This window comes from Peromyscus maniculatus, chromosome 20, assembly GCF_049852395.1.
Source record: "Peromyscus maniculatus bairdii isolate BWxNUB_F1_BW_parent chromosome 20, HU_Pman_BW_mat_3.1, whole genome shotgun sequence".
In the NCBI taxonomy this organism is placed as follows: domain Eukaryota; kingdom Metazoa; phylum Chordata; class Mammalia; order Rodentia; family Cricetidae; genus Peromyscus; species Peromyscus maniculatus.
The window spans coordinates 68,150,154-68,178,124 of record NC_134871.1 but is presented as its reverse complement, the minus strand read 5'-3'; the positions used below and the strand labels follow the sequence as shown (position 1 = coordinate 68,178,124).

The 27,971-nt window shown below is 44.5% G+C and overlaps 2 protein-coding genes across 2 annotated transcripts; one reads left to right on the top strand and one right to left on the bottom strand.

Annotated features, from left to right (window-relative positions):
- Positions 1-9,493: 9,493 nt before the first annotated feature.
- Positions 9,494-13,224, top strand: Lalba (lactalbumin alpha). Its single transcript, XM_006974369.4, has 4 exons — positions 9,494-10,886; positions 11,445-11,603; positions 12,043-12,118; positions 12,807-13,224. The coding sequence occupies exons 1-4, from the start codon at positions 10,754-10,756 to the stop codon at positions 12,865-12,867; spliced, it is 429 nt and encodes a 142-aa protein (XP_006974431.1). The 5' UTR covers positions 9,494-10,753; the 3' UTR covers positions 12,868-13,224.
- A 3,224-nt stretch (positions 13,225-16,448) lies between these two features.
- On the bottom strand, positions 16,449-21,835 carry Or5bs1 (olfactory receptor family 5 subfamily BS member 1). Its single transcript, XM_076555706.1, has 2 exons — positions 20,862-21,835; positions 16,449-19,379 (listed from the first exon to the last, which is right to left on the bottom strand). Exons 1-2 carry the CDS (start codon positions 21,623-21,625, stop codon positions 19,217-19,219), a joined length of 927 nt encoding a protein of 308 aa, XP_076411821.1. The 5' UTR covers positions 21,626-21,835; the 3' UTR covers positions 16,449-19,216.
- Between the last annotated feature and the right edge of the window lie 6,136 nt (positions 21,836-27,971).

Sequence of the window (27,971 nt, the reverse complement as noted above, 5' to 3'; positions counted from 1 at the left end):
AGAAAAAGGATGTTTCAAAAGAGAAGAAGTCGTGTGGCAATGCCTCAGTGGTCCAGGTAACTACCAGAACTCGGAAAAGTTGGTTGAATTTGGGATTGACTGGGAGGCCAAAGATTTAAAAAGCAGAAGATTCTCTCAAGACACAAGTTGTGGGATAATAGTGTGTTTTGTGTGTGTGAATGAGAATTTGTAAATGTTGAATTCTAGGCTTCGACAATCATTGTCAGTGCAGATTAAGCTGCAAGTATTTATGCTTTAAAACTTAAATTATAAAGCTAGTTACGTCTTTCTAACAACTAGTTTTAATGTTTATGAGCATATTTTACCTACATTACCTTTTCAGGATGTTGAGAAAGATGCATCATAAGCAAAGGCTGGAGGCTGGGGGCTAGATGGTTTTGAGGAAGAGGTCTTGGTGGACTCTTTCATAGAGCAAAGGGAAGCAATGCCTTCTGGGAAATGAGCTAAGTTTTAATCTAGTCTTTAGGATTAGAAGTCAAAAACAAAAATATTAAGGAAAGAAAAACCTAATTGATCTTTGAAGTATTGTTATATGGAATTGAGTGGGACTTTTGAGGCCTTTCTTCCAGAAAACAAGGACTTGGTTGTCAGGCCTATATTAGGCCTAAACCTTGGTGCCATGTAGTTGTACTTAAATCATTTCAATGGAAAGTGTCTTAGTGATTGGAACTTCTAGTGCAGTTTGGAGTTCTTCCATTTGAAAAATGTGATATTTGCATGGGATTGTTTGAATCTTGTTTTCTAGTCCCTACCCATCACCATCCTCATAGTCTGAAGGTAGATTTTTCTCTTGATAAAGGAACAAAAAAGGTGAACATCTTGTTTGTAAATAGGTATCTAGTAACTAGTGGTAAACTTGAAATGGTAGAATTCTTTAAAGCCTAATTCTAGATAGCCTTAAGAAAATATATCTTAATTACTTTTAAACCTGTATTCACCTTGTTTTTTTCAAATATCTTAAGTTATATTTTCTTTTTCAGAGCTGCTTCTTATTTGGGGCTACTTTTTTTTTTTTTAATTGAGGCGTAATTCATAAAAGGGTATATTGTTTTGATGAGACTTTTTTACAACTGTGGCTGGATGTCTTTCTTTAGTCTTCCAAGAAGGGCCATTTTACTTTTTTAGAGTTACTTTTCAAAGTCATGAGGTCAACAACTTGGACTACAATGCATGTAAGTGCTAATGCAAATTAAAGCCCAAGTTGACCTCCAGCAGCAGTTCATTCTATGTTGACAGTGAGAGAACACTTTGCCTGTTAGGATACTGTTACTCGTGGACTGAAATGCTGAAGAAACCCCTCCCCCTATTTTGTTTTTTTGCAAAAATCAAGGTATATTCTAGGGTTTCCTGGTTGACCTCAACAGATAAACTGAGATGATAGTCTTAGTTCAGAAATGATCTGAATGTAGATTTACAGTCTACGTGTACAGCAGGCTAAGTGAGATCGCTTTCACAGTTCTGCATGTATCCCATCGTCTCCCCATTAGTTACTGAACTCTTAAAACTGGTATTGTAACATTATTACAATGTTTTGCGCCAATTTTATAAACTTTACAGTACAATATGTGTTCCTTTTCTGAGGCAAACCAAAGGTATATTTCTCAAGGTTCTGCTGCTATCAGCAGTGTTGATGGAGGATTTTTTAAACATTTGTAATAGATAGAAATAAACCAGAAAAAAAGAAGAAAAAAAAAAGTGGTGGAGGAAAAGGTGAACACTGCAAGAATACTCAAAAGGGCTGAGAGTTGCAAACGCCAAGATTGGCTTTGCATAGTAAATGGAATAGAACAGTTCTGAACTATAGCTTACTTTTCCTGGTTTGGTCTGACAGAATGATTGAATGCTTTTGTACAAAAATCAGAGCCTTAAAAACAAGGATTTGGTGAGATTGTAAAATGGTGTGCCACTTTGGCAAAACAGTCTGGTGGTTGGTCAAAATGCAAAACATTGTTACTCTGTTACTCAACAATTCTACCCTTAGGAATATAACCTCAAAATACTGAAAATGTGCACCTATGAAACATGTACATGAAGGTTTACAGCAGTGTGTTGCTAATAGTAAAAAAGTTAAAACAACTCAAATAGCTATCAAATACTGGAGAGAAATAAAATGTGGCTTATTCATACAATAGAATATTATTAAGACATAAAAATGACTGAGAAACTGACAGATTAAATGACTTTGGTGAACCTTCATAATTTCATTTGTAGATCTTTCCATTTCTAATTTATAAATACATTTGGGGTTATAAATTATAAATGTACTGCCTCCTGTCAACATTGTATACTTCTATTTGATGATTTCTGTGTCAAATATTATATGGAAATGTTTCCAAGTATTTTCTGTATTAACTGTGAATGAATAGAACAAAATAAATTGCCTGTGATGGAAAAATAAATAAATAAATAAAAGAAAAAAAAAAAAAAAAAAAAAAAAAAGATCAAAGCCATGGTGGGTTGCCCTGGAAAAAGTTAGTCCACAGAAACTGTCTTCAGATGTTGGCTACCTCCGACCTCCTGATTTTAAGCATTGTAGGGCAGACACCAGATAAGCAGAACCACATAGACTGTAAGCTGACTTGTCTCCTGTAGGTTGATTGACAACATTTCATCCTGGAACAATGTATAAAGTAGATGTAATCGAACAATGGTCTCTATCATCAGCAGTCTCAATACAGCACTCTTACAATATGTCACCGTGAGCAGTAAGCTTCCTGATGAGCTCTGAAAGGTGCTCTAGTGAGAAAATGTGCTTTCAGAAGGCTACATGAACTATCACCTAAATTCAGGATGTGGTTGGAAGACAGGAAATAAAAATAAGTATTGGTGTGGAACAATTGATGATACCAAGTCATCATTTATGAACAAAGTTAGGCAGCCAGGACAAAATGTCTTAACAGTGGGAGTTGGGGTATCTCGGACTCTTTTCCCTGCTCTTGGGACCCTTTTCCTGCAGGATTGCCTCTTCCAGCCTTGACATGAGGGTGTGTGCCTAGTCTTATTGCATCTTGTTATGCCATGTTCAGTTGATATCCCTGGGAGACCTGCTCTTTCCTGAAGGGAAATGGAGAAGTGGATCTGAGAGGGAGAGAATTTGGGGGCAGGAGCTGGGAGGAGAGGAGGGAGGGGAAATTGCAGTCAGGATGTATTATATGGGAGAAGAGCTAATAAAAATTAATAAAAAAAATCTGTGCCAAATTAAAAAAAAATCATGTGTCATTAGCACATGTAAGTCAAAACAACTATTATTTGACTGTAGAGTTCCTTGTAGGATTTTATATGCATTTTTTTCTACATGGCCACAATTAGCATACATACAACAATCCTGATGTTTCACTTATTTTAAGCATTTTTAAAAATTTCCCTTTCATTATGTAGATGTGGCATAATTTGCACAGTTTTTTACTGAAGCTGTAAGTTGAGAAGGATCTTTTTTTTTTTTTTGAGACAGGGTTTCTCTATGTAGTTTTGGAGCTTGTCCTGGAACTCGCTCTGTAGACCAGGCTGGCCTCGAACTCACAGAGATCCTCCAGCCTCTGCCTCCTGAGTGCTGGGATTAAGGGCGTGTACCACCATTGCCTGGCTGAATGAATTAAGTTTTTTTTTCCGAGTGATAAGGATCTTAAAACATATTATTGTATTCTAATCTTCTACTAAATGAGGAGGGAACATGTTCCTGCTATTCTCTAGTTCTATTCAGCAGAAGACAATATCTTTTGGAATATCTTATTTGTTCAGAAAATTAATATTTCTGAGTTCAACAAGTTAGTCATTACTGGCCATCCAGGACATAGGACTTACCTGCAGATTCACGAGGGTAGAATAGGCATCGGTACCACATAACCTGCCCCCAAAGAGCTGCATGGTTCCCTGAGGTTACAGAAATAGAAGAAGATGGCTTCAGTGGAGTATGAGAAGTACGAGTCAGAAGCTGAGGGGAGTACAGGCTTTAAAAAGTTAAAAAGGACAGCAATTTCCACCTATGAAGGAGTGATGGGTCTCACGCCAGCCCTCCTGATATGAGCAACTACGAAATGCACAAAAGATACGGGATATCTGCTTTCAGCTGTTGCAAAGCATGGCCCAAGATTCCAATGCCCCAGGAGAAGGGAGTAAGCGGGGCAAGCGATGCCATCACCGGGTCTCTGCCTGGAATACTTTACTGACCGGGATCTGGGAAGGATGAAGCATGATGGTCTTGCCACTGAAGAGGCAGAGAACGGAGTTGTTTGTTGAAGAAGTCCTGCTGTTGGAGTCTGCATCCGGAGTCAATACCCATGGTAGGGTTTAGGTAGAGGTGGTAGAAGGGTGACCTGGCAGAGGGGGAGGAGGGGGAGGAAGGGGAGGGGGGAGAGGAAGGAGGGGGGAGGAGGGAGAGAGGAGGGGAAGGGGGAGGAGGGGGAGGAGGGGGAGAGGGAGGAGGGGGAGGAGGAGGCGGGGGAGAGGGAGGAGAGGGGGGATAGAGAGAGAGGGAGAGAGAGAGAGAGAGAGAGAGAGAGAGAGAGAGAGAGAGAGAGAGAGAGAGAGAGAGAGAGAATAGATCATTTAGCCAGCCTCATGGGAAGGTTATGTTGCTGGGGTGGCCCTGAACAGTTCTTTCCCCCTGAAGGAAAGGTGCGCTCTTCCCTGGGGAGGGATTCTTAGACACAGAGGGGTCCAGCAGAGCCCCGTTGGCTCTGGAGAAATGAGCATCTAGCCTGAAAGCGGGGAGAGAACCTGGCTGACCCACAGTGTCTTCTCTAGCCTGTCTGTGTGCTACTTGGACTCGCCTGTTTCTACTAAGACCTGGGGACGGTGCCCTTGGGATTCTGGGTAAACTCCGAAGACATTTAGTGGTACAAATTAAAGCTTCCACTGCTGAAGCTGGTCTGTAGGCTGCAACTAACACTCATTTCCTTTCTTTCCTATAATTTTTAGATTCTTCTCCTCCTTGAGAACTATCACTGTTGATCCAGGTCAGTGGTTCTCAACCTGTGGGTCATGACCCCTCCAGGAGGGTCAAATGACCCTTTCACAGGGGTCACCTAAGACCATCAGAAAATACAGATATTTGCATTACTATTCATGGCCATAGCAAAATCACAGTTATCAAGTAGCAAAGAAAATGACTTTATGGTTGGGGTCACCACAACCTGAGGAGCTGTGTTAAAGGGTCCAAGCATTAGGAAGATTGAGAACCGCTGATCTCAGTGGTCTAGACGGTCTACATGATGCTCTGACTTATCCTCATATCCTCATTCTTGAAGGGCTTGAAACTTTTGGTCACGTTGTCCTTCTTCGGTTAAGGTCATTTGCTGCTGTTTTCTGCCTGAGTCAGAAAGCAGCCACTTTAACTTTTCTTTCCTGCTTAGTAAAGGATCTCTGTGAAAATGGGTGTTTGGGTGTGGTTTGTGCCAAATCTAGGGTCTGGGAGGGAGTCCCCACTGTGCTGGAATCTCCTTCAGTGATCCTCCTGCCTCTGCCTCCTGAGTACTGGGATTATAGGGATATGCTACTATGCCAACTTAAAAAGCTTATATCTTACATCTAACTTTTAATCTCAAAACAAATACATTTCCCCTTGTCTATATTTTATTTTATGTACTCTAGTAATATTTTATAGTACTTTTCATATAGATTTGATGTTTTAATAAGTTTATTCTTAAACATGTGCCACTTTTTTTTTATGTGTATGACGTTTTGCCTGTGTGTATTTGTGTGTACTGCTTGCATGTCCAGTGGCTGTGGAGGCCAGAAGAGGGCATCGGATCCCCTGGAACTGGAGTTACAGATGGCTGTGAGCTGCCATGTGGGTTCTGGGAATCAAGTCCAGGTCTTCTGGAAGAGTCTTCTGAACCATCTCTCCAGCCCCAGTGTGATTTGTTATTGCTAATAAAAATAAGATATTTCTCCTTTCTGGTCATTTATAATGTAATACAGAGGGCAGAAACTTTTTTTTTTTTGCAAATGAACATTCTACATGCTCACCTCAGCCATGTAAAATACTGCAAATTTCATACTATATTATAAATTTCAATATTTGGAGATTTCTATGTAGATAGTTAAGGTTGTCACTACAGATGATAGGCAAGCACTTTCTGTTAATTTGGCTTCCACAGGAAAAAATACCAAAAAGGTGTTCACCAGTGGCTTAGTTTATGCATTGAACAACTATCTATTGTCAGGTGGTGGTGGCCTATGCCTTTAATCCCAGCACTCGGGAGGCAGAGGCAGGCAGATCTCTGAGTTCAAGGCCAGCCTGGTCTATAGAGTGAGTTCCAGGACAGCCAGGGCTACACAGAGAAACCCCGTCTTGGAAAAACAAATAAACAAACAAACAAACAATTTTATAGCAGTAAAATTTTTCAGAAGAGAATATACAGCCATCATCTTGATCTTCTCAAATCTGAAGTTCACATGTACATTATTGTATTCAGTCAAGGAAATTCCAAGCTGAGAAAGTGGACTATGGGAGAGGCTTATTTAAATTTCCTCCTTGGGCTGGGGATGTAGCTGAGTGATGGAGCACTTGCTTAACATGCACGAAGCATCAGGCTCTACACAAATAAATAAATAGATACATAAATAAACATACACACACATATATAATAAATAAAACCCTCTTTGGAAGATCTACAGATTAAGTTAGCAAAATATGAGCTAAAAACATTTCCCAAACATACGAATAAGCCACCATGAGTTTAAGAGAAGAAAAATAATTTTCCTCTTTTAAAAACAGCCACTTACCTAAGATCACATCAACTTCCCAGGAGCAGATCTCATCAAAGTCCACTTAATAGACAGAAAAGCTGAGATAGGCGTTGTTGGTGGAGACAACTCTTCAGGGCCAGCAAGCTTGAGAGGCTCTTTCAGGGTCATCTGAAGCTTTTGATGTAGTAGCAATACAATTCACCTTCTTCTGGGCGATCCCGCTTCCAGAACCCCCAGCCGCTGGCCCCACGCCCAAGTTCATCTCCAGTAAACTTACTGCATGCAGCTCTTAAGATTAAGAAAGCAGTCTTAGCTGGGTGGTGGTGGTGCACGCCTTTAATCCCAGCACTCGGGAGGCAGAGGCAGGCAAATCTCTGTGAGTTTGAGGCCAGCCTGGTCTCCAAAGTGAGTTCCAGGAAAGGCGCAAAGCTACACAGAGAAACCCTGTCTCGAAAAACCAAAAAAAAAAAAAAAAAGAAAGCAGTCTTTAAAATTGGATTTGAGTAATATTGTTTGGGAATGATGTGCTATCCTCCCTAATAGAACAGATGACCATTACATAGGTCTATCTCTAGTAACGAGAGTTCATGGGCCTGGGAACCAGAAGTAGTTCAAACAGCCGTCCTGCTTACCAGCCCTGCCGCTGACATCCTTTCTGAACTACGGTTTCTCATCTCTGCATCTTTAAGCCCTGTGAACAAGAGCGTCTTGGAGGTTTAATAGGGATTTCATTAAACTTTAGTTAATTAAACTATCTCACCAGCTACAGAAACTTGGAGAAGGCCCTGGTTCAATTTCCAACATCCATGTGGCTGCTCACAATCATTTGTAACTCTAGTTTAGGGATCTGAGGCCCTCTTCTGGCTTCCATGGGCACCAGGCATGCGCAGACACATACAGGCAAAACACTTATACACATGATGCATTTTAAAATATTTTAAACATTAAGCTACAGGTCCAGACCAGCAATATGGGTCAGAGGGTAAAGTGTTGCCGCTAAGACTGAGACCTGAGTTTGATCTCTGGAGTCCAGGGAGAAAACCAACTCTCCCAAGTTGTTCTATGACCTACATGCTGGCGCGCGCGCGTGCACAGTGTGCACACAGACACACAGACACACACAGACACACACACACACACACACACACATGCACAAAATAATATTAAAAAATTCAAGCCGCAGCTGTGATTAAGTTCTTCTACGTTGCTCAGGCAAAGAGACTAGCGGACACAGAGGAATCACCATCCTTGGAAGATGGACTGACCTACTGATCAGGATAAGAACAAGGAAGAATGTGTTTAGAAGACAGGTGATCCATTGTGATGTATCTTGGCATTTCTTTATGAGATTTTGATTGTAAATTAAAAACGAAATCCACGACCATGTCTTCAAAAACCAAACCCAACTAAATTAAACAACAAAAGTCTGGGGGTCAAGTCCAAGATTTTGTCTCGTTCTCTACCTGGTGTGGTTTTCTGAATTGTGAAATGAAGTGGAACAGAATGGGAGTGTTAGCCGTAAGAGGCAACGATAACTTTACTCTGGCTTTCAGATGTTCACTCCAAATGGCAGTGCCAGCCTCTCAATCCAGTGCCATTCACTTTCAGACTACTGGGTCGGATGACAGTCTGCTGAAGCAGAAGCTGGACTCGGTTTCCAGAAGTCCACAAAAGATGACTCCTGGTTTTAGAAACACTAACTTTTTCAGATAGAGTGAACAGGTATTTTCGGATATCTTTGAAGACGTCCGGAAGAGTGTGTGGTAAATCCCTTTTCGCCATTTGATTCAGATCTCAGCCTCTGTGTGAGGGATCCTCACTAACTCCCCACACCTTGGAAAGGAGATTTGGGCAGGAGCCTTCCACGCTGGCCAGTTGTCTTTCCCTATGTCTTTCCGTTTCTTCCTCCTTTGGTGCCGAGATCTTTGTCTGTGTTCCACCTCCAGGAACTGACATCTTCCTCTGAATGTTGGCAATTGTTCCCATCAGCTACCTACCCCCAGGTGGCCCCATTTTTTACAAACATTTCTAGGGAAATGACGGTTCCTCTTTCCTAGGGCACACTTGATGTCTCTTCTGGGCTTAGCTGTGATTCCTGGGCCTTATACTGCTTTTTTATTGCTTGCCGGCACTGGCAGAGATTCAATCGTGTTACAGGCGAGTGGGAGTGCCTGGAAGTGTAGAAAGCCCCTGTGGGCCCTAAGACTCTGCACTCCCATTTCACTCTGTCATAGTTACTTTGTGCATAGCCCAGGGCCAGAGGCGTTTTGTATAGATGCCACTGTTGGGAAGACTTCACCAGGCCTAACTGTTCTCCTGTATGGCTCAAGGTCATCCCCCCACCCTCACTCACATTCTCCACATGACTTGCTCAGTGTGACAGAATTCCCATTCCTGCCCCCTTCCAGGGCTTGTGGCAACACGTTTGCTGTGTTTCTGAGCACGTGCCTCTCCCCATTCAGGAGTTTCTGTTCATCATCTTGGTTTCCCACATCTCCCACATGAGTTTCATTCATGCCGTGTTTCCTTTTTTCTTTCTTTCTTTTTTTGAGACAGTTTTTATTTTTTATTTTTATTTATTTTTTAAAAAGATTTATTTATTATGTATACAGTGTTCTATACATGTATGTCTATAGGACAGAAGAGGGTACCAGATCTTATTACAGATGGCTGTGAGCCACCATGTGGTTGCTGGGAATTGAACTCAGGACCTCTGGAAGAACAGTCAGTGCTTTTTACCTCTGTGCCATCTCTCCAGCCCTAATTTTTATTTTTTTATGTGGCTCTAGCTATCCTGGAATTTGCTCTGTAGACCAGGCTGGCCTCAAACTCAAGAGATCCATCTGCCTCTGCTTCCTGAGGGCTGGGATCGAACCTATGGGCTACCATGCCCGGCTCTATCCATGCTGTGTTATGAGATGGGATTCAATGGAGAAGCGTTTCTTTGACTCTGAAGACTTACAGATAATAACAAATTGGAAGACTTTCAGTGTTTAAGTCTTAGGTGGCTTGGTTAGGATGGAAACCTCAGGAAATGGAAGAAATCAGGTTTATAGATTAGGATAAGGATGAGCACAGGCAGGCAGCAGGGCAATGATTACTGATACTGTGAATCCAGCACTTGATGCCAACAAGTTACACAGATCACTCAGAACTAGTACCCGGGCCTTACTTGCTCGGGGTAGATGACTTTATAGCTGAAAGGACTATCCTCTATGATTTGGGCCACCCTTTTCTGTCTGTGGTCAACTCTGGGGCTATGCATAAGCTACTTTCAGAAGAACAATGTTATTATGAAATTAGCCTTGGATTGGCACAATGTCTTAATTAATGCCAATGTTGCCTGTAGTTACTTATGGGAGTGGTGACTGGGGTTGGGAGCTTGGCAATGGCTCATAGGATAGCTAGATATTTTCATACAAACTTTTCAAATTATCTGTCTTCCTCCGTAGGAAGTCTTAGGATCCAAGTTATATTTGATGTTCACGTTCTCCATGTTCCATCCCATTTTCTGAGGCTCAGCTGTGAGCCACCATATCAAGGGGTTCTTCCTGGACTTTGCTCCATGGCTAGGCTGGCCAGACAAATGCCAACTTTGATCCTAGGATGTGGTGCATCCCCTTCCCACATTCTGTATGTGTTTTGGAGTAAGAACCAAGCTGGCTGTGAACCCCGACTTTGTTTTCCGTTTGCCTCACTCGTATTGTCTAAATTAGGTTAGAGACATCCTGCTTCCTAGAACTGACCCTAAAAGAAACGAAGGTTTACCAGAGTTGAATGAGAAGCAGGATCATGTGTGGACCTGTGTGGGCAGAGAACAATGCTCAGCATTGACGAGATGTGGGGAGACGGGGAGGAAAGTTAGGGGGAAGTGTTGGAAGGAAGCTGGCAGGCTCTGCGTTTCCATTTCGGGCGTAAGCACTCCTTCTTCATCATCTTCCTAGATGTCAGACCTGGTGCCAGGGATCTGGAGGCTTCCTTCATAAATAAAAGCAGGTGGAGCTGAGTCCTGTCCACATTTCAAGATCCAGGAGCAGCCAAAATGATGGGTTTCATTCCTTTGTTCCTGGTGTACATTTTGTTCCCTGCCATTCAAGCCACACAACTCACCAAATGTGAGGTGTACCAGGCCGTGGAAGACATGGATGGCCATCAAGGCATTACAGCGCTTGAATGTGAGTTTATTATCCTGCCTTTCACTTCCTCCAGTTCCTCTCCTCTCCTCTCCTCTCCTCTCCTCTCCTCTCCTCTCCTCTCCTCTCCTCTCCTCTCCTCTCCTCTCCTCTCCTCTCCTCTCCTCTCCTCTCCTCTCCTCTCCTCTCCTCTCCTCCTCTTCTCTTCTCTTCTCTTCTCTTCTCTTCTCTTCTCTTCTCTTCTCTTCTCTTCTCTTCTCTTCTCTTCTCTTCTCTTCTCTTCTCTTCTCTTCTCTTCTCTTCTCTTCTCTTCTCTCTCTCTCTCTCTCTCTCTCTCTCTCTCTCTCTCTCTCTCTCTCTCTCTCTCTCTCTCTCTCCTTTCACTTAGCTCTTCTTACTCCTGTTCTCTCTCATTCAGTTTGCTTTCCCGTCCCTCTTTCTCCCATTGTCTGCCCCTTCTCACTTCATCGCGACACTCTGTTGTCCTTCACTGCTTTTGGAGATGGGCTGGGAAGCCTTTGTCCGCTGCCGGGAAACTAGTTCCTCAGTTACGCTGCTCCTACACATCTTTGTGAAACGCCTTTCTTCTGTCTCCCTCAGGGACCTGCGTTATATTTCATAGCAGTGGTTTCAACACAGAAGCTACGGTCAGAAACAACGGCAGCACAGAGTACGGCCTCTTCCAGATCAGTAACAAACACTGGTGCAAGAGCAGCGAGGTCCCCGAGTCAGAGAACATCTGCGGCACTTCCTGTGACAGTGAGTAGCCTCTTTCACCCTGCTCTCCTGCTCCTCCATGGCCTTCCTCAGAGGCAGACTCCTTTTTGGGACCCAGTCCATCTCAGGAGTCACTGCTCTGAGAACTCTGTGACGCAGTGACGATGCTCAGTAAGAACCTGGTCCCCGGTCGTCCTCTCCACATGCCCAGAGAGTCCTCCCCCGGAGTTCAGAGAGAGTTAATCTTGAAGTCTGCGTTTTCAGGGTGTGATGAAGCTGATGGCTTCTCAGAGATGTCCTGGGGAAGGGAAGGGAGTCCCTACCTCGGGGAGGCATTGCTAGATTGGCCTTTTCACGTAGAAAGTCACTGGGCCAAGCCTTCAGCTCAGAACCAGGGCCCCTGGACCCAGGGAACAGCGGAACCGCTCACCTCTCTGAGCTGCACCTCTTAGCTGTCTCGTTTCTTCCTGCACCCTGCCAGATTTCGTGGATGACAACCTTACCGATGACAAAAAGTGTGCCAAGAAGATCCTGGCTATCAAAGGAATCGACTACTGGTAAATCGTGTCTTCTGTCTCCTCCTCCTGAGATGAGTGCATTTTCCTCTCCTTGTACCCCTGACCGTTTAATCTTGGGTAGAGTCTCCAAAACAAAACTCACCTAGCAGACCCAAAGGGTCCATTTTTAAAAATGCTCTTCTCTGATATTCCTGTGTGACACCTTTTCTGGTGCGAAGTTCCCTGTTGGGAGGTGGGTATCCAGGTCTCCCTTCCCCTGGCCAGTTCTTAGCCTTAGAGCAAGCCCTTGGTATCTCTCCACACCTTTTCTAGATCTGCACTTTTCTTGATTTTATCAAATAATATTATTATTTTAATAAGCCCTATTCCATTTAGAAGCCTTTGTCATGTATCTCAGAATCTCGATTTCTTGTCTACAGTCTTTCACGTCACTCTGAGGAAGAAGCTAAATGGAGCTTTGTGCTAAGACACTGCCAACTACCAGCAAGAGGAGAGAACGTGTGTGCGTGCGTGTGTGTGTGTGTGTGTGTGTGTGTGTGTGTGTGTGTGTGTGTATGCGCACGTGCGCACATGTGAGTGGTTGGTAACTGAGCAAAGTACAATGATATACATGTATGAAAGTGTTATAATGGAATCAGTGTCATAAGGGAACCCACCACTTGGCATAGAGAGTTAAAAAGAAAGGCCCCAGTCAGCCAACCGGTTTTGTCTGTTTCTCCATGACCAGGTTGGCACACAAGCCACTGTGCTCTGAGAGGCTGGAACAGTGGCGCTGTAAGAAGCTGTGAGCTCCTGATGTCCTCGTTGCTCCCAATGTCCTCATCTCTCCCTATGTCCTCGTCGCTCCTGATGTCCTTGTCGCTCCTGATGTCCTCATCTCTCCCGATGTCCTCGTCGCTCCCGCCCCAAGTTCTGGAACGGCTCTTCTTGGCTACCTCAGTTCAGCTCTTTTCATCACCATGAAGATGCTCCGTCTCTGAGCCCTGTACCCTGTAGTGACACCGCTGGACTCTTGAGGACTTTTGTCAAAGTGTGTGTGTGGCTGGAGCAATGGACTGCAGACCCTTGCTTAGTGGTGAGGGTCTCGATGGTGTTTTCACCAAAGCGAGAGTCCCCTTTTGTTCTAAATAAAGGGCCTGGCTTGATGTGTCTGTCACCAATGTAATGAAAAAAAAAAAAAAAAAAAGGCCAAGTGGGTACCTTTGGGCCCTGCCAAGGCATGCCACTAAGTAAACACGTCACATGCAGCGGAGTTAGTGCAAGAGAAGAGCAAGGGGCAAGAGAGAGAGAGAGAGAGAGAGAGAGAGAGAGAGAGAGAGAGAGAGAGAGAGAGAGAGAGAGAGAGAGAGAGAGAGAGAGAAAGCGAGCTGTGCCTGGCGGGCACTTTTAAGGGGTGCACATGTTGCACAGCTGAAGGTGACTTAACTGCTGTCAGCGGCAGAGGCAGGATTCTGCTGCTGCTGCTGCTTCTGCTGCTGCTACAGCTGCTTCTGCTTCTGCTGCTGCTTCTGCTTCTGCTGCTTCTGCTACTGCTGCTTCTGCTGCTGCTGCTTCTGCTTCTGCTGCTTCTGCTACTGCTGCTTCTGCTTCTGCTGCTGCTTCTGCTGCTTCTGCTGCTTCTGCTTCTGCTGCTTCTGCTACTGCTGCTTCTGCTGCTGCTTCTGCTTCTGCTGCTTCTGCTTCTGCTGCTTCTGCTTCTGCTGCTGCTTCTGCTGCTTCTGCTGCTTCTGCTACTGCTGCTTCTGCTGCTGCTGCTTCTGCTGCTTCTGCTTCTGCTGCTTCTGCTTCTGCTGCTTCTGCTACTGCTGCTGCTTCTGCTTCTGCTGCTTCTGCTTCTGCTGCTGTTACTGCTGCTACTGCTGCTTCTGCTGCTTCCGCTGCTGCTTCTGCTGCTTCTGCTTCTGCTTCTGCTGCTGCTTCCGCTGCTTCTGCAGCTGCAGCTGCCAGCTAACATTCCTCCCTTTTGTTTTTATAAGAAGGTGAGGAAATAGAACGGGTAGCTGGTGGGAACTGGGGGAGCCATGCTCTCTAGACTGCTTCCTGTTGTCTGGGGCTCAGTGGGGGCCCTGAGAAAGCTGGGATGCTGTCCAAGTCCTGGGATAGCCGCTGTTCACTCGCTGTCCAGGCTCTGTGAGACCGTCTGATCTAGGAAAGCGCAGGCCTACTTGAAGCAGGCTGTGAGGTTGGACCACTTGGGGCAGCCATCTTGAAGCTGTCCAGGATGCAGATTATGAGGGGACCTGGCAGAAAATAAAGTTAAGGGGTTTTAGGGGGAAATTTCTTTTCTTAGGTCCTGGTAATTGAGAGGGGGTGGTGGCGTGGGGTCCCAAGACCAGGGAAAGGCGAAGAGGAGATCCCACTCTCAGGAGCAGGCAGTAGGTGAGGACCCTTAGGCTATTGATCGATGGTACTTATCTGGAGTCCATTTGATGACCTGTTTGAAGCTGGAGCTTTCCAGAATTTTCTGAGTTTACAAAAAGAAGTAAGTTTTAGATACATTAACTTTTAGACACATTAATGTTCTCACTGTTTGTAATCTGTACTGAAATCCACATTGTAGAAAAAACAGTAGACTCATGCCTTTGAGCCACAGGGGACCCAGAAATGATTCTGGTTAAAGCATTAGCACTCTTTCCTCTGTCCAGAAGACCGGGTATATATAGATGGAACATGGTTTTAGCACAATGAGAAGCACTTTTAAGTCTATACTTAGAAAATATCCAGAGGGGACTTAGAATCTTGAACTTGTGACTATAATAATGGTAGTGGTATTTAACAGAGCTAGATTAAAAGCTTATCAGAATTCCACTATTAATGTTAAGACTTGACATTAATAGATAAGTTAGTAATAAAGTTTTGGAGTCTTAATACAGCAGTAGTTTAGCGAGGGAAAGAAATCTGGAACGTTTCATTCTTTTTATATACCTTAAATCACTTTCTTATCACAGTTTAAGTTTTCACATCCTCAGATCTTTATAACTTGCATTGACACACCTTAATAACTTGTATTTACACACCTGGCATTTTTTCCTCCAGGGATAGGAGTTTGGAGCTGGGGTGGGGCTCCAAAGCCTCAGGTCATAGCCACTTCCCTGCTGCTGCAGGGAGTGAACTCGTGAGTGAACATGGAGAACATTTTTTTTTTTTATGTGTGTCAGTTTATTGAAGGACCCACAGGGGATCTGAAGTTGTTAAAGGGGTTCGTCCTGTGAGGACTAGTAGGAGTATAATACAAATAGTTGTAATACCAGGGATATTGTCACAAGGATGGTGAGGGAGGCTAGAAATATGTCCTGCATATTCTTGTAATTTTTTAATGGTTCATTTATATTTTTATTTTATGTTCACTGGTGTTTGGCCTGCATGTATGTCTGTGTGAAGGTGTCAGAAGCTCTGGAACTGGAGTTACAGACAGGTGTGAGCTTCCATGTGGGTGCTGGGAATTGGACCCGTGTCCAATGGAAGAGCAACCAGTGCTCTTAACTGCTGAGCCATCTCTCCAGCCCCTCCCTGCGTATTTGTAAGAGGAAAGATGATGATTTGTATTTGAGGGAAATGGAAGAATGTGATCAAGAAGGCATTCATGGGCAGGGGAATTAGTTCAGTGGATAAAGGGCTCCCCAATCGAGTACGAGGGCCTGAGCTTGCCCCTTAGCACCTACATAAAAAGCTGAGCAGGGTGGTGTGTGCTTGTGGTTCCAGCTCTGGGGAGCTGGGCACAGGAGGATCCCTGGGGTTGGATGGGCAGTCAATCAGTCTTACCTACCTTGTGAGCCCCAGAGACTGTCTCAAAAACGATGCCGTTGACTCCTGAGAAATGAAAGCTCAGGTCAACCCTCGGTCGGCTTCCTCTCCTCCCTCTCCCTCTCCCTGTCCCTGTCCCTCTCCCTCTCCCTGTCCCTCTCCCTCTCCCTCTCCCTGTTCCTCTCCCTCTCCCTCCCCCCCCCCCCTCTCTCTCTCTCTCTCACACACACACACACACACACACACCACACACACACACACACACACACACACACACACTCATACTTATGCCTTGACTCCCACAGAGTCTAAAAGTGGTAGATTCTTTTCTTACATAGCATTTCACTGTATAACTCAGGCCTGAACTTCTGTTCCTTGTCCCCCAGCCACAACCTCTAGAGTGCTGGGATTGCAGGGGTGTGAAAGCATGCTGGACTAGAAGGTGGGAATTGAACTGGATTTGGAAGTATAGGTGGGATGTTGACAGGATGCAGGGTGAAAGACAGAATAGTTATGAGTCAACAGATGATTGAGGGGGCCGAGGAATTGCTTCATTTTCCAAGATGAGCTATGACAAGACCTCGTCTCTGGAAATCACATATATACAGAGGCTTCTATAAAGTTAACAATTCTTAAGAATTTATTCACACGGGGCCTTTTTATTTGGACTTTCTGTGTCCTGAGTCTTGTTGGTTTTCAAGCATGCTGCTTGCAGATCTTTCCTTGTATAGGATGTGTGGGAGAGGAGCCAGATCCAGGTCTTGCGATTTGTTCTTGCTGCTCATTGCTGGTCCGGGTGTGTGCTGCTCACCTCCATCCTGTGTGTCCAGACTGCTTCAGCTTGAGAAGGAAGGCTTTGGCTTAGCTGGCTTTCCGAGATCTCTTTCTGCTTCAAAACTTTGAAAATTTGATTTACTGCATTTTGGATTAGCCGGGAACAAACTTATCTTTTTTCTACTGTCCAAAGATCTCCTTGGGCTCTAATAGTTGTGAACATCCCAGATAAAGCTTAAGGAAGGATGGGGCCCCCAGTTTGGGGGTGTAGCACTCCATGGCATGGGAGGCATCGTGGCAGGAGCTGATCTCACCATGTCTGCGGTTAGGAAGCTGAGGGAGAGAGATGCTGGACTGCCTTTCACTTTCTCTCTTTCCTTCAGTCTGGGACTCTAGCTTATGGGATGGTGCTGCCCACATCCAAGGTGGGTCTTTCGGCTTCACCTAGACATTTTGGGAACACCCTCATGGACACCCAGAGATGTGTTTCCATGGCAATTCTAAATCCAGAGAAGCTGACAAGGGAACTTGATTACACTACCCCACCACCCTTTGGGGCTTCAAATGGTCAGGTCACGCTTCTCTTGCCTTAGTGGTCATCAGCTCCCAAATGAAGCTCCTGTGTTTAGGGAATCTATAGGCACACATTAGGTGTGTGTGGGGGGAGCAGAGTTCTGCCCTGTCCCTAGTGAAAACACTCTCTGGAAATACCCGGTATCAGACATTACACTTCAGTGTGAATTTAAACATAGGATGCTGTCTCTCTTGTGACATTGTATGCTATTTTCCCCTTACTAGTTATGGTACAAAGGCTTCTCCATGTCCCCAGGGTTTCATCCATGCCCCAAGTGTGGGCGCGTGTGAAAGGACAGCGTTGGATGCTCATTCTGTCCACTGAACTTGCACGTTTTCTTCTTACTCATCAACTTGCCATAGCGGTAGCCTCGGGTGGCCTCATGGTTGAAAAATATAAGGAACCAGCTCCATCAAGTGGCTAGTGAGGAAATGCCATCGAGGTGGGGCTGTGCCATGAAAGCTGGGGTGTGCTAATCAGCACCCCAGTTCTGGCTGTGTCAGCCACCTTTGCCTTATTACTATGGAATGCTTGAGGCAGCTGTCCTACCAAGAGATGAGTTTATTGGCTCCATAGTCTTAGAGATTCGGAGTCCAAGGTTTGAGGCTCCCACTGGAGTGGCTCCTGGTGAGGATGGTGGATGGTAGTGAATCACTGCAGGCCTGCAGGTGGGACTGAACGGTGATTCTTCAACTGAGGAATGGGGCAGAGAAGACAGGAGACATGGGATCCTACAACCTTGCTTTAGAACAGTCTCAGTGACCTAAGGAATTCCCATGAAGCTCTACCTCTCATTTATTTTAATATCTTCATTGGTTCTTTGAGAATTTCATTCAATATAATTTGATTATATTCTTTCTCATTCCCCACTCCTCCCAGACTCTCCCCCACCTCCCTACCCACCTAACTTTATGTTCTTTCTCTCTCTCAAAACAAACAAACAAACAAAACTCAAAACACACAAAAAGCATGGAGTCTGTTTGGCATTGGCCGACTACTTCTGAGCGTGAGGCCTGCCCTGGAGTGTGGTTGGTACATCCAGTGACACTCAACGGAAGAAACAGATAAAATTCTTTTGTACAAGCGACAGCTGAGGGCATTTGAGGTCAGCGTTTGTAGCTCTTAGGCAAGCTCTTATTCCTAGTCTGGTCTCTCCCCATTAGCTGATGCATTTCCTTTATTCAATAATTAATATGGTATTCACAGAATTATGAATTGTCTTGTGAAAATAAATGTTAGCTTTGTGACTCAGTCAAGCTTGATTATCCCATCTGACGGGCAGAGGCTGGTGCCAGCCCCTCCTTTCCTCTTCCTTCTTCCAGATGAAACGATACAGGTTAAAGATGGGCCTTGGGATCTGCAGATAGTGTGAAATGATCACCACAATGAATTTACACGCTGTCACCTCACATGGTGACGTGTTTGTATCCACAGATCAATGAGGGTACTTACAGCTAGGTGGTGACTGTCACCCTCCCTATCTCCTAGAAGCCTGCAAGAAAAGGGCATCTTCATGTGGAGTATCACTTCTTCATCCACTGTGGGTGTGGTGAGCCCTGCTCTGGGCACTGCTTTTATGAATGAAGACAGGATTCCATAAACATTAATTCATTTCTGGTTCACTTATTATGGAGATTTAGATCTTGCAAAGGGTCCTTTGGGATGGAAACAAATGGGGGGTTGAGTCTCGTTCAGCTAAGATGCTGCTTTCCCAGATGTGGCAATGTCCTCACCAGTGGTCTGACAGGTTGATTCAGACTCTGTGCACAGACAAAATAAAGGCCCAGGAAAGGGATAAACCAAGAGCCATGGAAATGGCTAGTGGAGTCCCGAGGATCTGCTAATGTACTAAGTGGGTCTCTTGGATGAGTCGGGAATCACCTGCTCTATTCTGGAAGTTTCCTAATGTCCCTTGACTAGGGGCAGGGCAGTGGAGGAAGAGAAATGTCCTCCGTTGTGGCAACATAGAGGCGGCTGAGTGGTAAGGTCCCTTCCAGCATCTTCCCTGTGCAACTCCCATCCCTGATGGAGCAGGAGAGCCTGTGCTACAAGGGCAGCCTGGACCTCCTGGTCAGCATCCTCCTCAGAGCTGCCGTCACGTCTTTGTTTTTCAGGCTGTAGATAAGGGGGTTTAGCAGCGGGGTCACCACACTGTACTGTAAAGACAGCACTTGCTCCAGGGCCGAGCCAGACGCTGGAGTCATGTACCTTTGGAGAAATGACACAGAGGAGCAAAGTGAGCTCAGGGTGAGGACCACGCTGGAGTCATGTACCTTTGGAGAAACGACACAGAGGAGCACAGTGAGCTCAGGGTGAGGACCGCAACACTGCTGACAGCTGTGGTGCACCCCACTCCCGCTGAGTGCACAAAAGGTTCCTCAGGGTCGAGTGGACTGTCGCCATGGCAACGTCTAGAAATGACCGATCATTGGGAAGTCAGTCATTTCTGTCTTCAAATGCCTCCAAGCATGAGTGAACTCACAGAGGGAACTCTCCCAGGAAAACAAGGTCTTCTGTGTATTCAGGGGTCCAGGTTAGGATGGGGCTAACGCATTTCCATAGCATCTTGGCTAATAGACATGATATAACGTTACCCTTTCTCTATATTCGCAACAGTTCAGACACTTAGTGGTGATTATTTCTTGCACAACTGCGTGTCTAGTTCATAACACTGCCGTTGTTTCCCACATGTGTGTCTCTGAGGATTACTCTCACAACCGTAGCAAATTATTATTAATTATTATATGTGTATGAGTGTTTGCATGCATGTGTGTATGTGTACCATATGACTATATGGTACAGCGGGGGTCAGAAGAGGATTCCTGGTCCCCTGAAACTGGAATTGTGGATGGTTGTGAGCCTCCTTGTGGGTGTTGAGAACTGAACCTGGGTCCTTTGCAAGAGTACCAAGTGCTCCTAACCACTGAGTCATCTCTCTAGCCCCAACACGTTATTTTTATAATGCTTGGTGGAACAAATTTTTAGTTATATTTTTCTTTGGATTGGAAGAGGAGGCAAAATCAGTGAATAAAGTGAGAGATAAAAATGGGCTGAGCAACACGTACGATTTTTAAAACCTTATGATTAAATAATTAGGCGTATCTTAAGAGTCCCTTGGATTATTTCCCAAAGATGCATTACCACCTTTCAATGGCATTGTCTTCACCAGGACAAAGGCAACATATCAAAAATATTCCTTGCGGACTTTGATTTTAAAATATATTTAGGGGCTTGGGAGACAGCTCAGTGGTTAAGAATGCTGCTGCTTTAATGGAGGATTGTAGTTCAGTTCATAGCACACATGTCTGATAGCTCGTGACTACACACCACACACACACACACACACACACACACACACACACACACACACCTGCGCCTAACTATAATTTTTCCGATATATTTTTCTAATATTTCTGTGAAGTAAGCAGGGGAAATCTTATTGTTGCTTTAGAGTGTATGAGGTAACTGAGATAAAGGGAGGTACATTTCTCCCCAGGCTCAGGGGAGCCTTTCGAAAACCGCGCAGCTAGTCCACAGCAGAGCTGGACTGGAGCTCAAGCCTTGGGAATTCCAGGATGGAATTCCAGGATGAGTCTTTCCTGCTGCATTGCCATGCTCTGTTGTGTAGACCAAGGGCGGTTAGGAGAGGAATACACGGCGTTTGTGACGAGGAACTACTGTGTGACACACCTCAATACTCCCGAACCGTAAAAGATGGTAACCACGAGGAAATGCGAAGAGCATGTGGAGAAGATCTTGCTCCGACCTGTGGCCGAGCTGATGCCCAGGGCTGTCAGGATGATCCGGCTGTAGGAACCCAGCAGTAGGACAAGAGTACCAAGACCTAAGATCACCATGGTTGTAAGGATGGAGGCGACAGTAATGTGGGGGTCAGAACAGACCAGCGAGAGCACGGGAGGGATCTCACAGGCAAAGCTGTGGATGACGTTCGGGCCACAGAAGTTCTCTTCAGCCAGCAGGAGGGTGTTAATCAGGCTGGCACTGATTCCTATGGCCCAGGATATAACCACCAGCCCAGAACACACCTTTCCATTCATAGTGACCACATACATCAGTGGGTGACACACAGCCTGGAACCGGTCGTAGGCCATGGCAGAAAGGAGGCAGGCTTCAGTGGCCCCAGAAAATATGACCAGGGCCATCTGAATGAAACACCCCAGGGACGATATAGTCTTCCACTCAGAAATCAGGTTCCTCAGCAACTTGGGCACAATGACCGAGGAATAGAAAGCATCTATAAAGGAGAGGTGTCTCAGGAAGAAGTACATGGGGGTATGAAGGTGGGAATCGGAGCTGATCACCAGCAGCATCAGCAGGTTCCCTGTGAGGGTCAAGAGGTAAATCACCAAGAACAGCACAAACAGCAGCACCCGAGTCCGAGGGTTGCTGGTCAGTCCCAGGAGCACAAACTCAGTGACATTCCTAACTTCCATGGAGCATTCAAGCGTCCCATCTGAGGGATGAGAACTAAGAAGATTGTCCAGCACTGCTACGCAGCCCCGGAATGATGAATTAAACTTTTGACTCAGGAGGGTTACATGGCAGTGGTCTTTCTGCTGTGTCGGCTCATCAGCACTTCCTGGCTCAGGGCAGTGACCTTCTGGCCAAAGTGGAGAAGGTGGGTGGGAAGCTTGAAGAGGATGAGAACTAGAAAAGAAGAGGAGGAGGAACAGGGTTAGAACACTGGAGGAAAGGAGCCACAGAGAGACCCCACGACTCTGAGAGTGTGTTGTGTTCTGCTTTCAAAGGGGGTCGAACTCAGCCCGCAGGGGGACTGACTGGCACAGCGAATCGGCAGTAAACATTTTGACTGGCCATCGGCATGACAGACTATGGCGATGTCTGAATAACGGACAGAAGTGCCGTGACACCTCACAATGCTGCAAGTCCTTTCTCTGCCCTCAGAAGTCTGTAAATCACTTGAGTTTTTCATTTAAAACATCAGTAGGATAGGTCAGATGGCTTAGCAAGTAAAGGGTCACAAGGGTGACGGTCTGAGTTCTATCCCTGGGACTCCACGATGCCACCCATGCACCACCCCCAACAGAGGTAAAAGAAAACTCTGGAAAGCTAGACGTTTCCCAAGGTCCATTCCATTTTCGACATTCTAAGAATGATGGAGCGATCTCTTTTGGGTGTGTTTGCTGCCGAATAGAATCCCCTTGCATGCTAGCCCAAGCAGAAGTGACAGTTTCATGGAAACTAGATGGGGGAGGGGGGAGCCCTCCTAATGGAAGTGAGGACAACACTTTCACTGCGCTCTCCGGATTTAGCACAGGAGTCCACAGAGACCCGAGCATCTCTGAACTGGATATGGATAAAGCCACGCCAAACTTCCATCATTCAGTTTCTGAAAGTTACAGATATCCTCTCCCCAAAGGAGGAGGGATGAAGGGCACTTGGTAGAATGGACAGTTACAGGTATAGTTTAGAGCAGAGGGAGGTAAAGAGGTCTCTCTTCCTAAAGGATGGCTAGAAGGTTCATAAGTGAACCAATGCGGATGGGGGAGGGCCCCTCCTGATCTCTGCTCATGACTACCATGCTCACGGGTTCCCAGAGTGGGCAGTTTTGGGAGAAGATAGATTGGAATAAGATTTATCCTTACCTGGATCCCAAGGCGGAAAACCAGATGTGCTTAGTGGAGGATGCCCGGATAACATCCTTTCCCACACTGCACAAGAGCCACCGGTCTGACTTGGTTTCTGTGGGCGTCTCTTGACTTAGTCCTAGGGGATACAGGCAAGGGACTTCTGGGCACTGAGCTCTTTAAATTTTGGTTATGAGTCTTAGTTGGTTATCAGCCCACAAGAGACTTCTGAATAAGGGTTTATTTTCATAGTCTTTATGTCCAAGGGGAAGGGTAGTTTTCCAAAATTCTGCTTCACAAATAACAATGGCCAGAGGGACTTCAAGTCATCTTCAGACCTCAGAGAGTGAAGGGAGTCCCTTGAGACCCCCGAGCAGGTCTTCTCTGGTTCTGAGTGGGTCCTCCAAGCTGACTCTTTGTGTTATTCTTGTTTTAGTGGGTTACATCATACAAGAGGGCCCTGAGGTGGCCAATAATCCACTTTTAGTTCTATTATTATGTAAAAATATCACCGATCTCTGAGTAGGTTATAGGCATGCTCATTGTATACATGCACAAAATTCTGAAAAGCAAACACACAGCCCTTTCCCTCCAACATTGCCCAGCTCTGCTTTTGTGCTGCTACATCTCTTCCCTTAGGCTCCTCCCCCAGAAGTGCATCCTTGTTAACTAGAACGTCACTGTGTTCTTCAGATACCTTCTCAAATCTAATACAATGTTTGGCTAAAAAAAATCTCTGAAAAATTCTGTACAGTTTAAAAAAATTCAGTTATGGCCCCTTATTATTGAATTGTTGTTACACACACACACACACACACACACACACACACACACACACACACACACAAATATGACCTGCAGAGTTTATTTAATGTTGCTCATATGTGTATGTGCTTAGGGCTGATTGCTTGGGAGTAGATCTCCTATCAGAGGGCTCATCCCTGGAGCAGACCGATTACATCTCTCTCAGCAGTCATTCATTGTTCGGGGTTCTTCATCTAGGGGCGGGGTCTCCCCCCATCCACATTGGCATTGTCAATTGTCATTTTTCAGGTTTTGTTTAGGTGACCATATTGTTCAGATTTCATGAGTCCAGCTTCACTGTCCTGTCTAGAAGACACTATCCTGCGGCAGATGCCCTGGTCCTGACATTTACAATCTTTCCACCTCTTCCCCCTTGATGGGCCCAGAGCCTTCAGTGTAGGGTCGTGTTGTAGAAGTATCGCTTGGTGTCGGGCACCCCATGGCCAGTGTTCTATGCATTTTGACCAGTTGTAGATTTCTGTAATAGTCTGTGCTTCAAAACGAAGCTTTTCTGTGAATCTGGGAAGGGGGATATTGGGAGCGGTCGGAGGGAGCAGAAGGAGGGGGCAAACGATGTAAATAGAGTGCTTTCACAAGTTGTCTTCTGACCTCCACATGCTCAACATGGTGCACAAGCTAACAACATAGACACAGGCAGAGCAGGCAGATCTCTGAGTTCGAGGTCAGCCTGGTCTACAGATCTATAGAGCAAGTTCCAGGATAGCCAGGGCTACACAAAGAAACCCTTTCTAAAAACAAAAACAAAAACAAAAACAAAAACCCCCAAAAAAACACAAAACAAAACAAAACAAAAGTAAAGAAAAAAATTGTTGTTTGAGAATTTCATAATGCCTATAATGTGTTTTGATCAAGTCCATCCTTCATCCCCTTCCCTCCAATTCCTTCCCCTATTCCCCCACACCACTATTCCCTTCCAATTTCAAGTGTTCTCTTTTTTAAAATATATGTATTGGTCTGAAACAGGGTCTCTTTGTGACATCAAATCTATGTAGTCCTGGCTGTTCTAGGACTTGCTGTGTAGATCAGGCTGTCCTCAAACTCACAGAGATCTGTCTGCCTCTACCTCCTAAGTGCTGGGATTAAAGGCGTGCACCACCAAGCCCATCTTATTTTTGAGAATTTCATATGAGTACTGTATTTACATCATTTCCTCCCTTCCTCTGTACCGCCACATCTGCCAATGTGTATTGATAATTTTGTGTTCAGGTTGGTGTTCAAAATTTCTGAGTGTTTATTTAGGTTTCTAATTCTTAGCATATAATTCTTTTAGTAATATGATTTATGGTATTCAAATATTACACATATATTTACTTATGTGTACGTGTCCATGTCAGTGCCTGGCATGAAAATGCTCATGGTGGAGACCAGAAGAGGGCATCAGATGCCCTGAGCTGGAGTCACAGGTGGTTGTGAGTCACCTGACATGGAGTCTGACTCAGGTCCTCTGGAAGAGCGGCCAGTCTCTTAACCTCTGAGCCGTCTCTCCAGCCCCCTTGTATCTGTTTCTTACTCAGCTTCACCAAATGTCTCTTCCTTGGATCTTTCCTCCTAATCTCCATACGTGGACAAGAGAAGGGTTACAGTTCTCCTGCAGAGGGACTCCCTGCCCCAGAGAGTTCTTTATATACAAAGTTACTGGAGTGCTGCAGCATCAGTGACCCAGGGCTCCTTCCTGTGTTTAATTAAATACTGAATATGCTTCATGGCAGCACCACACTGCTCTCTTTAGGATGCCAGGAACTCGCCTCTAAGTGTCCTAACCTTCAGGGATTTAGTTGAAATCCTAACACAAGAGAAGGCTATCATTTAATATCTTTTCACATGGATGCATCTTTAAAAGTAAACTTGAGGCTGGGTGGTGGTGGTGCACGCCTTTAATTCCAGCACTAGGGAGGAAGAGCCAGGCAGATCTCGGTGAGTTCGAGGCCAGCCTGGTCTACAGAGCGAGATCCAGGACAGGCACCAAAACTACACAGAGAATCCATGTCTCGAAAAAAAAAACCAAAACCAAAAAAAAAAAAAAAAAAAAAAAAAAAAAGTAAACGAGTTGGGGCTGGAGAGATGGCTCTGTGGTTAAGAGCACTGGCTGTTCTTCCATTGGACTAGGGTTTAAGTCCCAGTACCCACATGGCAGCTCACAACTGTCTGTAACTCCAGTTCCAGGGGATCTGATACCTTTACACCAATGTACATAAAATAAAGTTAAATAAATTATTAAAAATATATAAAAAATAATTTTAAAAATTAAAAAAAAAGTAAATTTGAGGGCTGGAGAGATGGCCCAGTGGTTAAGAGCACTTGTTGGTCTTGTAGAGGACCAGAGTTCAGTTCCCAGTATCCCATCCATATGGCAGCTTATAACTTCCTATAAGTTTAGTTCTAGGGAATCAAGTGACCTCTTCTGGCCTCCACTGGCACTGCACACATGTGGTGCACATACACATACACACAGGCAAAACACCCATGCACACGAAATAGAAATAAACCAGTCTTCAAAATACTCGGGTTATATGCTATTGGTCAATCCCTTATTTGCAGCACATGGACACCCTTACAAGTAGTCTCTTCCATTTGTCTCATTGTTTTTATAGCTGCAGATTGTTTTATAGAACAGATGTAAGAGCCAATGAGTTCATTAGAGATAAGTGTTTTCAATAATAATGTTGCAGTTAAATAATTGTGTAAATACTCTTTCTTGTTTCAGTATTTGTGCAGAATGAACTCCGAAAGAATTTGTGGTTCTAAAGATGAGCAACCAAAACCAGAACCAAACCAAACCAAAAAAACCAACAGACAAACTTCTGCAAATTGCCTTCTAAAAAGATACTATTTTCTGTTTTACTTTTTTGGATCTTTCACTTAAGTATGGTGTGAAATTAAATTCTGAGAGTGGAAAGAAGAAAGCCAACCCAAATTCTTTTAAATGATTTTTCTCTGTTCTTTGACTGGCTAGGCCAGTGAGCAACACTTAGAGTACTTTGCAGTTTCTAGCTTATTAAGCAATGGCTCTTCTGGATCCCCAAAGCAAAACCAAAATCTGCCAACAATCGTATTAAATGTAACCCTGATTTGTAACTTTTAAATTGAGGTGTGTGTTTGTGTCTGGAATGCTAATTAGTATCAGTGTGAAGAATAGGAGGTCATTTAGGGTTCAGGATGTGGGTGTTCAGCCAGATTGTTGAGCCTTTTGGTGTGGAAAATAAAATGGGAAAGGAAAGCAAATCATCTCTCTGACCTCTTCCGAACACGTTGGTCAGAGAAATACACGTTTGCAGCGATGCCCATGAGAACCACATTTTGGAGGGAGGCAAATCCCTTTCCTTTCTAAGGCTCATCTACCTTAAGAAACGAGTTTATAAAAAGCTCTATCCCTTATTTCCATCAACTGAAAATCAGGTAAACTTCATAGGTATTTTGCCTGATCTATGGCCTCTGACACAGTCACGTGACTGCTTCTTTGGTAGTACTATGTCTTTAGAAAACTGACTGATCCCTGGACTCTTGACAGGACACAGTGAAAGGGGATTTCAATAAACACGAGCCAGTTGTTGAGTTAGGCTGGTGATTGAACATTGATGCAGAAACCTTAGGAAGTATAAATCTACGCTCTCTAATAGATTAGCTTTTAGCATTTTGAAACATGCCTAGTACATACTGAGGAAAATAATTTTAAGTCACATTGAATTGATTTAAAGTGGAGATTTAGAACTGATTAAGTTATTGGAGGAACTTTATGTGTACTTGGAAACAGTGTTTCCCTATTGGGTGATATTTTATCCCAGGCTTATTTGGCAGTGTCTGGAGATAATGTTGGAGTACAGGCCATGGGTGCTGATAAACTTCTTACAATGCACAGACTATCCCCCATGCCAAGGCATTATCTGGCCCCAAGTGATTATTACTGATACTGTTATAGCTTCATTTCTGTTCAATTCCAGGAATTGTTTTTATTCCCTTCTTTATTTCTTCAATGACTCATTCATCATTTAATAGTGAATTAAAAAGTCTCCATGAATTTGTGTATTTTATGTAGTTTTCCCTATGGCTGATTTATGGGTTTAGCCCATTGTTGGACAGATAAGATATGAGATGTTTTAATTTTCCTGTATTTGTTGAGGCATTCTTTGTTTTCTGGTATGTGATCTATTTTTAAAATAGAAATAAAATGCAAGTTTCATGGCTGATGAAGTATGAGGTGGCCTTCTTTGTTTCTTTTGACTAATTTTGGTGTAAAATCTGTTTTGTGAGATAGTAGCCAGCAACACCTGCTTGATTCCCAGTTCCATTTCAGTTAAAGACCTTTCCCCATCCTGTCGGCTTTAGGTGATGTCTGTCTTTGATAGGGAGGTGTTTTTATTGGAGTCAG

Bases quoted from the DNA above. Each gene is read 5' to 3' on its own strand.
- Or5bs1 (XM_076555706.1), bottom strand. From the start codon at position 21,625: ATGGAAGTTAGGAATGTCACTGAGTTTGTGCTCCTGGGACTGACCAGC. The intron at 19,380-20,861 runs GTGTGTCACACA...ATTTCTCCAAAG, and splicing joins TACGGTTCGGGAGTATTGAG to GTACATGACTCCAGCGTCTG.
- Lalba (XM_006974369.4), top strand. From the start codon at position 10,754: ATGATGGGTTTCATTCCTTTGTTCCTGGTGTACATTTTGTTCCCTGCC. The intron at 10,887-11,444 runs GTGAGTTTATTA...TGTCTCCCTCAG, and splicing joins AGGCATTACAGCGCTTGAAT to GGACCTGCGTTATATTTCAT. The intron at 11,604-12,042 runs GTGAGTAGCCTC...GCACCCTGCCAG, and splicing joins CTGCGGCACTTCCTGTGACA to ATTTCGTGGATGACAACCTT.